General features: G+C 45.3%; 2 protein-coding genes across 4 annotated transcripts; one reads left to right on the top strand and one right to left on the bottom strand.

The window, feature by feature from the left end:
• Positions 1–2,332: 2,332 nt before the first annotated feature.
• Positions 2,333–3,991, bottom strand: LOC144480901 (uncharacterized). Its single transcript, XM_078200529.1, has one exon. The coding sequence runs from the start codon at positions 3,989–3,991 to the stop codon at positions 3,401–3,403; it is 591 nt and encodes a 196-aa protein (XP_078056655.1). The 3' UTR covers positions 2,333–3,400.
• Positions 3,992–5,085: 1,094 nt separating this feature from the next.
• Positions 5,086–13,465, top strand: LOC144480773 (uncharacterized). 3 transcript variants are annotated; one of them, XM_078200355.1, is made up of 2 exons: positions 5,086–5,275; positions 9,281–10,874. In XM_078200355.1, the coding sequence occupies exon 2, from the start codon at positions 9,463–9,465 to the stop codon at positions 10,666–10,668; it is 1,206 nt and encodes a 401-aa protein (XP_078056481.1). In that variant the 5' UTR covers positions 5,086–5,275; positions 9,281–9,462; the 3' UTR covers positions 10,669–10,874. The 3 variants fall into 3 exon arrangements, with proteins under 3 accessions (XP_078056481.1, XP_078056480.1, XP_078056479.1); XM_078200354.1 differs by having other exon boundaries at positions 5,206–5,374; positions 9,281–13,465; XM_078200353.1 differs by having other exon boundaries at positions 5,216–5,491; positions 9,281–11,551.
• Positions 13,466–13,567: the final 102 nt, after the last annotated feature.

Below are 13,567 nucleotides of genomic sequence, written 5' to 3'. Positions count from 1 at the left end.
GAGGTGGGGAGGCTGCAGAAAGATTTAGACAGTTTAGGAGAGTGGTCCAAGAAGTGGCTGATGAAATTCAACGTGGGCAAGTGCGAGGTCGTACACTTTGGAAAAAAGAATAGAGGCATGGACTATTTTCTAAACGGTGACAAAATTCATAATGCTAAAGTGCAAAGGGACTTGGGAGTCCTAGTCCAGGATTCTCTAAAGGTAAACTTGCAGGTTGAGTCCGTAATTAGGAAAGCAAATGTAATGTTGTCATTTATCTCAAGAGGCTTGGAATACAAAAGCAGGGATGTACTTCTGAGGCTTTATAAAGCACTGGTTAGGCCCCATTTGGAGTACTGTGAGCAATTTTGGGCCCCACACCTCAGGAAGGACATACTGGCACTGGAGCGGGTCCAGCGGAGATTCACACGGATGATCCCAGGAATGGTAGGCCTGACATACGATGAACGTCTGAGGATCGTGGGATTATATTCATTGGAGTTTAGGAGGTTGAGGGGAGATCTGATAGAAACTTACAAGATAATGAACGGCTTAGATAGGATGGACGTAGGGAAGTTGTTTCCATTAACAGGGGAGACTAGGACGCGGGGGCACAGCCTTAGAATAAAAGGGAGTCACTTTAGAACAGAGATGAGGAGAAATTTCTTCAGCCAGAGAGTGGTGGGTCTGTGGAATTCATTGCCACAGAGGGCTGTGGAGGCCGAGACGTTGAGCGTCTTCAAGACAGAAATTGATAAATTCTTGATTTCTCGAGGAATTAAGGGCTATGGGGAGAGAGCGGGTAAATGGAGTTGAAATCAACCATGATTGAATGGTGGAGTGGACTCGATGGGCCGAATGGCCTTACTTCCGCTCCTATGTCTTATGGTCTTATGGTCTTATGTATTGGATAGGCACATGGAGCACACCAGGATGATAGGGAGTGGGATAGCTTGATCTTGGTTTCAGATAAAGCTCGGCACAACATCGTGGGCCGACGGGCCTGTTCTGTGCTGTACTGTTCTATTTATAAAAATGACAAACAGCAGTGGCCCCAAAACAGATCCTTGCGATACACCACTAGTAACTGAACTCCAAGATGAACATTTCCCATCAAACACCACCCTCTGTCTTCCTACAGCTAGCCAATTCCTGATCCAAACCGCTAAATCACCCTCAATCCCATGCGTCCGCATTTTCTGCAATAGCTTACCATGGGGAACCTTACCAAACGCTTTGCTGAAATCCATATACACCACATCAACTGCTTTACCCTCATCCACCTCTTTGGTCACCTTCTCAAAGAACTCAATAAGGTTTGTGAGGCACGACCTACCCTTCACAAAACCGTGTTGACTATCCCTAATCAAATTATTCCTTTCTAGATGTTTATAAATCCTATCTCTTATAATCCTTTCCAAAACTTTGCCCACAACAGAAGTAAGGCTCACTGGTCTATAATTACCAGGGTTGTCTCTACTCCCCTTCTTGAACAAGGGGACAACATTTGTTATCCTCCAGTCTTCTGGCACTATTCCTGTAGACAATGACGACATAAAGATCAAAGCCAAAGGCTCTGCAATCTCCTCCCTAGCCTCCCAGAGAATCCTAGGATAAATCCCATCCGGCCCAGGGGTCTTATCTATTTTCACACTTTCCAGAATTGCTCACACCTCCTCCTTATTAACCTCAATCCCATCTAGTCCAATAGCCTGTATTTCAGTATTCTCCTCGACAACATTGTCTTTTTCCTGCGTGAATACTGACGAAAAATATTCATTTAACACCTCTCCTATCTCTTCAGACTCCACACACAACTTCCCACTACTGTCCTTGATTGGCCCGAATCTTACCCTAGTCATTCTTTTATTCCTGACATCCCTATATACGTGTTGTGTGTGTGTGGACGAAGCTTCAGTTGATCATCAATCTTGGAGATTCACAAGGACAGCAACACTATGGAGAAACCGTGGAAATCTTGGATAACTGAATGAATCCTTTCTCACATTCAGCGCAGGTGAATGGTCTCTCCCTGGTGTGAACTCGCTGGTGTGTCCACAGGGTAGATGAATCTTTGAATCCCTTCCCACACTCAGTGCAGGTGAATGGCCTCACCCCAATATGAACTCGCTTGTGTGTCTGCAGGTGTGATGACTGAGTGAATCTCTTCCCACATTCAAAGCAGGTAAAAGGTCTTTTCCCAGTGTGGATGTGTCGGTGAATTTCCAGTTGAAATGGGGCTTTGAATCCCTTCCCACAATTCCAACATTCTGTAATCCTTCAGTTTTTCCTCATGCCATTCAGAATGAATTTTATTAACTCTTTTAGAGGGATATCAACAACTTCTTCATTTTTGATCTTTATTTTATGAATAGATTGAATCTTCTGCACAATTTACAAACCACATCATTTTGAGGTTTTAAATGATCAACTGTGAACAGTTGATTTGATTGAACTCCTGTTGTTATATCCTATATTATCTCAGCACTGACAAGCACATTTAATTCAATGTTTAGTGTTAACAACCCTTCAAAGTCACTATGAGGCCTTAAGTCTTTTGTCTATTACTGGGGTGGATACATCAGCATTTTTATTTGAATCAATTCTTTAACTGGAATACAAATCGTTGAGGAGTTTTTACTCATGGATAACTTCTGAACAATGGTAACTGTTCCTGGTTGTGGTTTATCAGGCTGATTCCTGGGATGGCAGGTCTGTCATATGAGGAGAGATTAAGTCGGTTAGGATGATATTCATTGGGGTTTAGAAAAGTGAAAGGGGATCTCATAGAAACATATAAAATTCTAACAGGATTAGACAGGGTAGATTCAGGAAGAATGTTCCGGATGGTGGGGGAGTCCAGAACTGGACTGAGGTGAAGAGAAACATCTTCACCCAGAGGGTGGTGAATCTGTGGAATTCATTACCATAGAAAGTAGTTGAGGCCAAAACATTGTGTGATTTCAAGAAGAAATTAGATATAGCTCTTGGGGCTAAAGGGAGCAAGGGATATGGGGGGGAAGGCGGGATCAGGATATTGAAATTGATGATCAGCTATGATCGAAATGAATAGTGGAGCAGGCTCGATGGGCCGAATGGCCTACTCCTCTTTCTATTTTCTCTGTTTCTAAAGACTATACTGTGAACTACGTCATTTCCCAGTATAAAATCTACATGACTAATGGGTAACTTGGAAACAACACGAACAATAACAGATTCCTTTACCAAAGAGTCAGTGCAGATTTGATGGGCCGAAAGGCCTCCTTCTGCACCATAGGGATTCGATGGTTCAACTCATAATTTCAATTCACTCAAAACAATTACAGACACACACCTCCCATCAACATCCTGTATGAATAAACATGTTTCAGTCCTGGATGCGATTAGCAGCAGGAACAACAACAGAATCCAACTCATGCAATCACTTGTGAACTCGCCTGTGTCTCAGCAGGAGGGAGGACCAAGTAAATCTCTGCCCACAAACAGAGCAGGTGAATGGCCTCTCCCTGGTGTGAATGCGCTGGTGCTCCTGCAGGATAGATAATCTGCTGAATCCCTTCCCACATGCAGAGCAGGTGAACGGTGTCTCTCCAGTGTGAATTCGCTGGTGTATCAGCAGGTTGGATGACTGTGTGAATCTCTTCCCACACTCAAAGCAGGTGAATGACTTCTCTCCAGTGTGAACTCGCTGGTGTATTAGCAGGTTGGATGACTGAGTGAATCCCTTCCCACACTTGGAGCAAGTAAATGGTCTCTCCCTGGTGTGAACTCGATGGTGTGTCAGCAAGTTGGTTGACTGAGTGAATCCTTTCCCACACACAGAGCAGATGAATGGCCTCTCTCCAGTGTGAACTCGCAGGTGTGACTGCAGTGTGGATGACTTGCTAAATCCCTGCCCACACGTGGAACAGGTGAATGGTCTCTCCCCAGTGTGAACCCGTTGATGAGTTTCCAGGTCAGACGGGCAACGGAATCCCTTCCCACAGTCCCCACATTTCCATCTTTTCTCCATGGCGCCAGTATCCTTGTGTCTCTCCGGGTTGGACAATCAGTTCAAGATTCATCTGTACACAGAACATGTACAGTTTCACCTCACTTTGAGTGGGGTGATATTTTTTCAAGCTGTGTAACTGGTTAAAGCTCTTTCCACAGTCAGTTCACTGGAACGCGCTCACTCCGGTGTGTGCATGTGTCTCGGTGCTTTTCCAATCACACTGATGTTTGAAATCTTTTCCCAGAAAGAACAGAGAAACATTTTTCCTCCCACATTCAAAGGTTGACGGTGTTCATATGCTGATAAATTGAGCAACTGTGAAATACTAGTAAGAATTTTGATTTGAGTTTCATGTCTGTAAAACTTCCACTTCAAATATTCTGCAAAAGAAGTTTACAAAACCACTGTCATCATAGGAAAACAAATCAAAACAGATAATTATAGTTTTTCTGGAACATTTTTTTCTCTCTTGTTCCCCCAAATCTGTAAATCCCCATCCCACACACTCTCCCTCCTCCCTGGGCTGAAATCCAAACCCATCTCACCATTTCTTTCCTCCACTCCCAGTTTTCTCCCTCCCTCTCCTCTGTCTGGGTTCAGTTCTCCAGCTCCTGTCTGCAGACTGACAATAAAACCAATGGGTCTTATTGGGGGTGTTGGGGCCTCCAGCGGGTGTTTGTGAATCCTCCCCGCCCACCTCCCAGGGTTTCCTTCCTTCCCAGAGATCAGAGTCCTCATTGATTTGAGGCCAAAAATATCTTATTTATTGTCCCCCTCCCCCATCCTCTGATGTGAACCATCCTCCAGTGGCTGAGCCAGGATGGGGCCGTTAACCTGGGCCTGTTCCCGGGAGGGAGGGAGGGAGAAGCCCCGCAGCTGCAAACCAGGGAGCTGACAATGATTCTGAAGGGTTTGCGGATCCACAAAGTGTTTCCAAATCCTCCCAGCCACCGCCTAACGCTGACTCCGCTTCTCCGGGACAAACAAGCGCCAAGGACAGCAATGACACAGCGCATGCTCCACATCACAATGCCCGGGGATTGATTGACGGCAGCTCCGGACCAATAGGAAGAGGGGGCGGGGCTGGTCCCCCAACCAATCGGAGTGAATGAGGGGCGGGACTGGAGGACCGAGCCCCGGAGCGGCTGGTCCTCCAACCAATCGCACTGAATGAGGGCCCGGACCAATAGGAAGAGTTCTCTATTCTTTGCATGGGAGAGATGCACATGCGCAGTAAGCAACGGCGTTCGCAGTGCGGGTGACAGCAACTGGAGAGAAGTTCCTCTGTCTCATCAGCAGCCGGTAAGGATGCAGAAACATAGAGGGAGCAATGGAACCGGCGGATGGACGGAGAGGGTGTCTAAGTATCTGCTGAAGGCCTCAAACCTCGAATATGAGCCCGTAGGTCCCGTGTTTGCAGCTTCAGGTCTTTTTCCCGAGACGAAGCTCAGGTTAACGGCCGCCATCTTGATCCAGCGGAGAGCAGAGCGCACGCGTTGGTGGCTTGGTGACGCAACCGTGAGTGGGCGGGTCTTTGTGTTTCTGCTCCCACCGGGTCCTAATGCACCCACCGGGTCCAAATGCATACCAACAATGAACAATAGATTTTCAAACAGCTTCACCCACTCCCAGGCTGCACCTGACGTTTGCAGCCGAGAGAAGTTAATGGGTCATGTACATATTCAGTGTGAGGGGTTGCATCCCTGAGTACTTACATGAAGCGGTTACACGGCTTTTGTACTCGTTGGAGTTTAGAAGGTTGAGGAGGAAATTATTGAAACTTACAGGATACGGCGAGGCCTGGACAGAGTGGACGTGGAGAGGATGTTTCCACTGGTAGGAAAAACTAGAACCAGCGGGCACAACCTCAGACTAAGGGGATGATCCTTTAAAACAGATGAGGAGGAATTTCTTCAGCCAGAGAGTGGTCAATCTGTGGAACCCTTTGTTGCAGAAGGCTGTGGAGGCCAGGTCATTGAGTGTCTTTAAGACAGAGATAGATAGGTTGTTGATTAATAAGCAGATCAGGGGTTATGGGAAAAAGATAGGAGAATCAGCCATGATTGAATGGTGGAGCAGACTCAATGGGCCGAGTGGCCCAATTCTGCTCCTATGTCTTATAGCCTTTTCATTACACTTCAGCCCCAGGCTCCTCATGTTTACATAGAAGCGGAAGTAGACCATTCAGCTCTTTGAGCATTCCCTGCCATTCATTATAGTCATGGCTGATCCTCGAATTCAATACCGTAATCCCACCCCCCACCCCATAATATCCCTTTAGCCCCAAGAGATATATCTAATTGAAATCAGGCTCTACTTCCACTTTTGAGGAACGGAGTCACAACCCACTGAGAGAAGAACATCTCATCTCTCTCTATGGGCAGCACTGTTTTTTAAATAGTGACCCCAAGATTCTCCCATAAGAGTAACCAACAGTTCAAGCAAGTTTTTAGAAGGTATTTTGAGAGACAGAATCTACAGGCATTTAGAGACACAAGGACTGATTAGAGACAGTCATGTGAGTGGCATTTAGAGACAACATGGCTTTGGAGTGGAAAATCATATCTCACAAATTTGATTGAGTTTTTTGAATGGGTAACCAAGAAGGTAGATGAGGGCAGTGCAGTTGATGTTCTCTACATGACCTTTAGCAAGGCCTTTGACAAGATACCACATGGTAAATTGTTGCATAAGGTTAAATCTCACAGGATCCAGGGTGAGGTAGCAAATCGGTACAAAATTGGCTTGATGACAGAAAAAGTCTCACAACACCAGGTTAAAGTCCAACAGGTTTATTTGGTAGCACAAGCCACAAGCTTTCAGAGCACTGCCCCTTCATGACAGAAGACAGGATGGTTGTAGAGGATTGTTTTTCAAACTGGAGGCCTGTGACCAGTGGTGTGCCTCAGGGATTGGTGTTGCGTCCACTGTTATTTATCATTTATATGAATGATGTGGATGAGAATTTAGGAGGCATGGTTAGTACGTTTGCAGACACCAGGATTGTGGCATAGTGGACAGTGAAGAAAATTATCTCTGATTGCAATGGAATCTTGATCAATTGGGCCAGTGGGCTGACGAATGCCAGATGGAGTTTAATTTAGATAAATGCGAAGTGATGCGTTTTGGTAGATCAAACCAGGGCAGGACTTACTCAGTTAATGGTAGGGCATTGGGGAGTTATAGAACAAAGAGATCTAGGAGAACAGATTCATAGCTCCTTGAAAGTGGAGTCACAGGTGGACAGAGTGGTGAAGAAGGCATTCGGCATGCTTGGTTTCATTGGTCAGAACATTGAATACAGGAGTTGGGACGTCTTGTTGAAGTTGTACAAGACATTGGTAAGGCCACACTTGGAATACTGTGTGCAGTTCTGGTCAACCTATTACAGAACGCATGGTATTAAACAAGAAAGAGTGCAGAAAAGATTTACGAGGATGCTACAGGGACTTGGTGGTTATAAGGCGAGACTGGATAGACTGGGACTTTTTTTTCTGGAGCGCAGGAGGCATAGGGGTGATCTTATAGCAGTCTATAAAATAATGAGGTAGATAGATAGATAGTCAATATCTTTTCCCAAAGGTAGGGGAGTCTAAAACTAGAGGTCATAGGTTTAAGGGGAGAGATAAAAAGAGTCGAGAGGGGCAATATTTTCATACAGAGGGTGGTGAGTGTCTTGAGCAAACTGCCAGAGGTAGTAGTAGAGGCGGGTACAATTTTGTCTTTTGAAAAGCGTTTTGACAGTTACATGGGTATGATGGGTATAGAGGGATATGGGCCAAATGCGGGCAATTGGGACTAGCTTCGGGGTTAAAAAAAGGGGCGGCATGGACAAGTTGGACTGAAGGGCCTGTTTCCACGCTGTAAACCTCTATGACTCTATGAATCTCTGCATCCAAGACCTTTCAGGATGTGAAAGGTTTAAATTAAGTTGCCTCTTACTCTTTTAAACTCGAGCAGAAGCTAAACTTGAGCAGAGACTGTCTCACTGCTCCTCATCAGACAATCCACCTATTCCAGGTGTTAGTCGACTAAACCTACTATGAACTTCTTCTAATGCACTTATATTTTTCCTTAACTAAGGAAATCGAAATGTAGACATTGCTCCAGATACAGACTCACCGTGTGCAACTGAAACATAACTTCACTGCTTTCACTCCATTCCCCTCATAACAAATAATAGCTTTCTGAATTACTTGTACCTGGATTTTCTATCGTGATGAATTTTGGATATTTTTTGTTAAGGGGGTGAGAAAGGGAGGATTTACACACAACAAACTCAAACCAAGAGAAAATGTTGTCTCTTCTGATATGGGCTTTCTGAATGGGATAAGTAGGTAGATGTGAATGGAATGTTTTCACTTGTTGGTTTTTCCATTACTGGGAACCATGAACAGACAACAAATAAATCAAACAGGAAAATAGAAGATGTTTCTTTCTTCAGACAGTTGTTAGAATATGGAACTCACTGCGACTCGAAGTGGTTGACACAAATACTTTAGATGCTTTCAAAAGGAAAATATACGAGCCTATGGGAGAAAAGGGATTGGAAATTTCAACTGAAAAGCTGAGATGTGGTGATCAGAATGAGAGGAGACTCATGTGGAGTATAAACTCCAGTACAGACTCAATAAACCGAATGGCCTGTTTGTGTATTGTCACAGACAGAACAAACAATTCTCCTTCCCTGTTCAAAGACAATAACAATCAGCTCCTAATGATCCGAGTGACTGTCAGATCTCAACGTGATGTTTGGTTTGTGTTTTCTTGCTGTAAATCCTCCTTTCCAATATCCTGTAAAGGGAGTTTACAAAAGTCACCACTGTCAGTCCAGGATAGATATATTCATAGAATTCCACAGTTCGGAAGGAGGCTATTTGGCCCATCAAGTCAACTCTCTGACAGAGCATCCCACCAAGGCCCCAACAACATAACCCAACTTATTTACCCCACTAATCTCCCTAACCTACACACCCTGGGGAAAAATGGATAATTTAGCATGAAATCCACCTAACCTGAATATCTTTGGACTGTGGGAGAAAACTGGAGCACCCGGAGGAAACCCACGCAGACAAGTAGAGAATGTGCAAACTCCACACAGCAGCGCTCCGAAAGCTGGTGGCTTTTGCGACCAAATAAACCTGTTGGACTTTAACCTGGTGTTGTTAGACTCCTTACTGTGTAAACTCCACACAGACAGGTAACCAAGGCCGGAATCGAACCCAGGTCCCTGGCGCTGTGAGGCAGGAGGACTAACCACTGTGCCACCGTGCCAGCCACGTAATTCTTTGTAAACTTATTTTGCAGGAAATAGAAGAGGAGGATTTGCAGTCTGGACAATCAAATCTCACGTCAGACAGAGTCAATCAATTCATTGGGATTTGAAGATTTGTACATCTGAAGGGATTTAATTGACCATCTCAGTTGGAAACTGGTGAGAATCTGTTTCCTTGCTCCTCCTGTGGGAAGGGATTGATCAGCTGGAAAACATGCTGACACGACAGCGAACTCGCAATAGTGAGAGTTCATTCACCTGCTCCGTGTGTGGGAAGAAATTCATGTGTTCGTCCAACCTGCTGGCTCACCAACTCGATCACATTATTCAGAAGCCTCTTCAAAGCTCTGACTCTGGGCAAAGCATTGAAACTTCTGAGGAACAGGCCCAACACCAGCTCCTTCACACTGACGAGAGACCGTTCAGCTGCTCCCACTGCGGGAAGAGGTTCAGCCAGTCCTCCCGCCTTGCAGAGCACCAGCTCCTTCACACACACGAGAGACCGTTCAGCTGCTCTCACTGTGGGGAGTCATTCAGCGACTCAGTGCATCTCACTGAGCACCAACAAGTTCACACCAAGGACAGGCCATTCAGCTGCTCTCAGTGTGGGAAGAGATTCACTCAGTCCTCCCACTGCACCGTTCACCAACAGATTCATTTTCAGAAGAGACATTTTAAATGCTTTAAATGTGAGAAGACCTTCAAAAGAAGGATTAGTCTGCTGAGACACCAGGGCACTCACACTGGGGAGAGGCCATACGTTTGCCCTGTTTGTGGGAAAGCATTTACTTGTTTGCAGCATCTGCTAAGTCACCGGCCTATTCACACCGGGGAGAAGGCATTCAGCTGCTCTGTGTGTGGGAAGGCTTTCACGGAGTCATCCAGCCTCTGGAGACACCGCCGCATTCACACAGGGGAGAAGCCGTTCTCCTGCTCCATTTGCGGCAAAAGATTTGCTCAGTTTTCCTCCTGCAATCAACACCAACACATTCACTCTGATAAGAGACCTTTTCAATGCTCAGAATGCAATAAGACCTTTAAAAGAAGTGATGATCTGCTGAAACACAAACGCATTCACACCGGGGAGAGGCCGTTCCTGTGCTCTGTGTGTGGAAAGGGATTCGCTCAGTCGTCTGGCCTGCTGAGACACCAACGCATTCACACCGGGGAGAAGCCGTTCACCTGCTCTGTGTGTGGGAAGGGATTCACTGATTCATCCTATATGCTGAAACACCAGCGAGCTCACACTGCGACAGAACCGTTCACCTGCTCCCTGTGTGGGAAGGGATTCACTGATCCATCCCGCCTGCAGAGACACCAGCGAGTTCACACTGGGGCAAAACCTTTCAACTGCTCCATGTGTGGGAAGGGATTTAATCAGTATTACAGCCTGCTGAAACATAGACGACTTCATGTGTGACCGGCAAAGTTGGATTCTGTTGTTTCTGCGCCCTGAGATAAACAATAACAATTGGATGAATAGGGGAGGCAGCGGCACAGTGGAATTATCACTGGACTCAGGGTAAGGCTCTGGGGACCCAGGTTCGAATCCCACCACAGTCGATGGTGAAATTTGTATTCAATTAAAATCTTCAATTAAAAGTCTAATGACAAACCTCAACCTTTAATCAATTGTCGTAAAAACCCATTTGATTCAGTAACGCCCTTTAGAAAAGGAAACCTGCCGTCCTTCCTTGGTCAGGCCTACATGTGACTCCAGACCAGCAATGTGGTTGACTCTCAAATGCCCTCTGAAATGGAGGGCAGTTAGGGATGGGAAAGAAATGCTGGCCCAGCAAGTGACGCCTACATTCCGTAAAAATGAATTTTAAAAAGTTCCTCAGTATCTCAGTAACCTCCTCCAGCCCCACAACACTCTGTGTAAATACAAGTTGTTGATGATTATGCCCTGAGATAGATAACGTGAACCCGATTCCCCTCGTCCGCCAACTCGGCAACTTCTTCACAAAAAGTAAAGCACATGGGATTGGGGCTGTTGTACTGAGATGGGGAGAAAACTGATTGGCAGACAGGAGACAAAGAGTAGGATTAAACGGGTCTTTTTCCAACTGGCAGGCAGTGACTATTTGGGTAACGCAGGATCAGTGCTGGGGCCTCAGTTACTCACCTGCCATAGGTCTTGTTTTTTTTTCCCCTGTTTATTATGCATCATTTTTAAATTGTTGCTTCCTAATAATCTAATTTAAAACCATGGATAAGCTCAAACCACTTTTGGAAAATCTGTGACTCTTTAATCAAGAATCTTCCTGACTACTGCATACCATTCTGGTCACCGTATTATTAAAAAAATATCCAGGCACTGGAAAGGGTGGAGAAGATTTTAATGATGAGATTTTAATGTAGAAGGCAGCTCACCACCACCTTCTCAAGGGCAATCAGGGATTAGCCATAAATGCTGGCCAAGCCAGCAATGCCCACATCCCATAAATGATTTTCAAAACGTGTGTGGTTTTTTTATCAGGAAAGGATTGACAGGCTAGTTCTTCTTTCTTGAGAAATGAAGGCTGAGGGGTAACCTGAGCAGAGGTCCTCAAAATTATAAAGGGTTTAGATACAGAAATAGTGTTTCCTCTTGAGGGGAAGAGCAAAAAGTAAAGTTTTTATTTATTCGTCACAAGTAGGCTTAGATTAACACTGCAATGAAGTTACTGGGAAACTGGAGACAATCAATATAAAACAGTCACTAAGAAACCCAATAGGAAATCCAGGATAAATTTCTCTACACAAAGAGTGGCGAGAATATGGAAATCACAACTACAGGGAGTGAAATGAACAGTATAGATGTCTTTCAGGGGAATCTCAACAAGTACTTATGTATGATTTTATAGTTCATTCAGGATTTATTTCAAAAAGACTAAAAACAATAAAGTGACAGGAGAAAATTTGCAGGGTGTGAGACTCTGTGTGTGAGGGTGTCTGTGAGTCCGTGTGTTGCTTTTCATTGGTGTCACAGAAACCTTCCTCTTTCTGAGCAGACAATCTGGCCCCTGAATGATGTGAATTGTACAACTCAGAGATTCTCCATTCAGAATGACCATGTGCTGTGTAAAACCTGACATCTCCACAACCAGATGCCACTTCTCCTGGAACAACGTGAAGTGACTACAATTTTCTAGATTGATTTCTTTGCTCTCACATATTTTCTCAGTTCATAAATTCCATCACGACCTTTAAACACACCGATGGTCTCCACTTTAAATACTTCCCTCAGTCTTACCAACATATAGCAATTGGATTGCTGATATTACAGGAATCCATTCTGAAATTCTGTAAATCTGATTCCCACCTAACACCAACCCATATCCCCATCTGAGTTCCAGATTTTAATGAGATTTCTTAAAACACAGGCAGCCTGGCAGCACAGTGGTTAGCATTGCTGCCTCACAGCGCCAGGAACCCGGGTTCAATTCGTGCCTCAGCTGACTGTGTGGAGTCTGCACATTCTCCCTGTATCTGTGTGGGTTTCCTCCGGGTGCTCTTATTTACTCCCACACTCCAAAAATGTGCAGATTAGATTGATTGGCCATGCTAAATTGGCCCTTAGTGTCGGGGATTAGCAGGATAACTACATGGGTGACGGGGATAGGGCTGGGGGTGAGATCGTTGTTGGTATAGGCTCAGTGACCTCCTTCTGCACTGTAGGGATTCTATACTGTCTGCCCTATCATTACATTGGATCCAATACTGTGTTCACTGACACACTGCAGCCTGACTTATATTTGGAATAAACACTATGTTTGTTAAATCCAGAGTAAGTAAACTAAGCCAATCCATGACGAAGGGTCATTCAGACTCGAAATGTTGGCTAGAATCTCTTTGTAAGTCTCACAAACTCCCCAGCCTTCAGGAGAACAGTGACCACGACACCACACAACCCTGCCACAGCAACCTCTGCAAGACGTGCCGGATCATCAACACGGCTGCCATCATCTCACGTGAGAACACCATCCACCAGGTACACGGTACATACACTTGCAACTCAGCCAACGTTGTCTGCCTGATACGTTGCAGGAAAGGATGTCCCGAGGCATGGTACATTGGGGAGACTATGCAGACGAGACGACCACGGATGAATGAACAGCGCTCGACAATCACCAGGCAAGAGTGTTCTCTTCCTGTTGGGGAACACTTCAACAGTCACAGGCATTCATAGAATTCGGCCTCTGATCTTCGGGTAAGCGTTCTCCAAGACGGCCTTCATGACACACAACAACGCAGAGTCGCTGAGCAGGGACTGATAGCTAAGTTCCGCACACATGAGGACGGCCTCAACCAGGATCTTGGGTTCATGTCACACT

Source organism: Mustelus asterias, chromosome 30, assembly GCF_964213995.1.
Source record: "Mustelus asterias chromosome 30, sMusAst1.hap1.1, whole genome shotgun sequence".
NCBI lineage: Eukaryota > Metazoa > Chordata > Chondrichthyes > Carcharhiniformes > Triakidae > Mustelus > Mustelus asterias.
The sequence above is the reverse complement of the archived record's forward strand: the minus strand, read 5'-3'. Positions and strand labels throughout refer to the sequence as shown.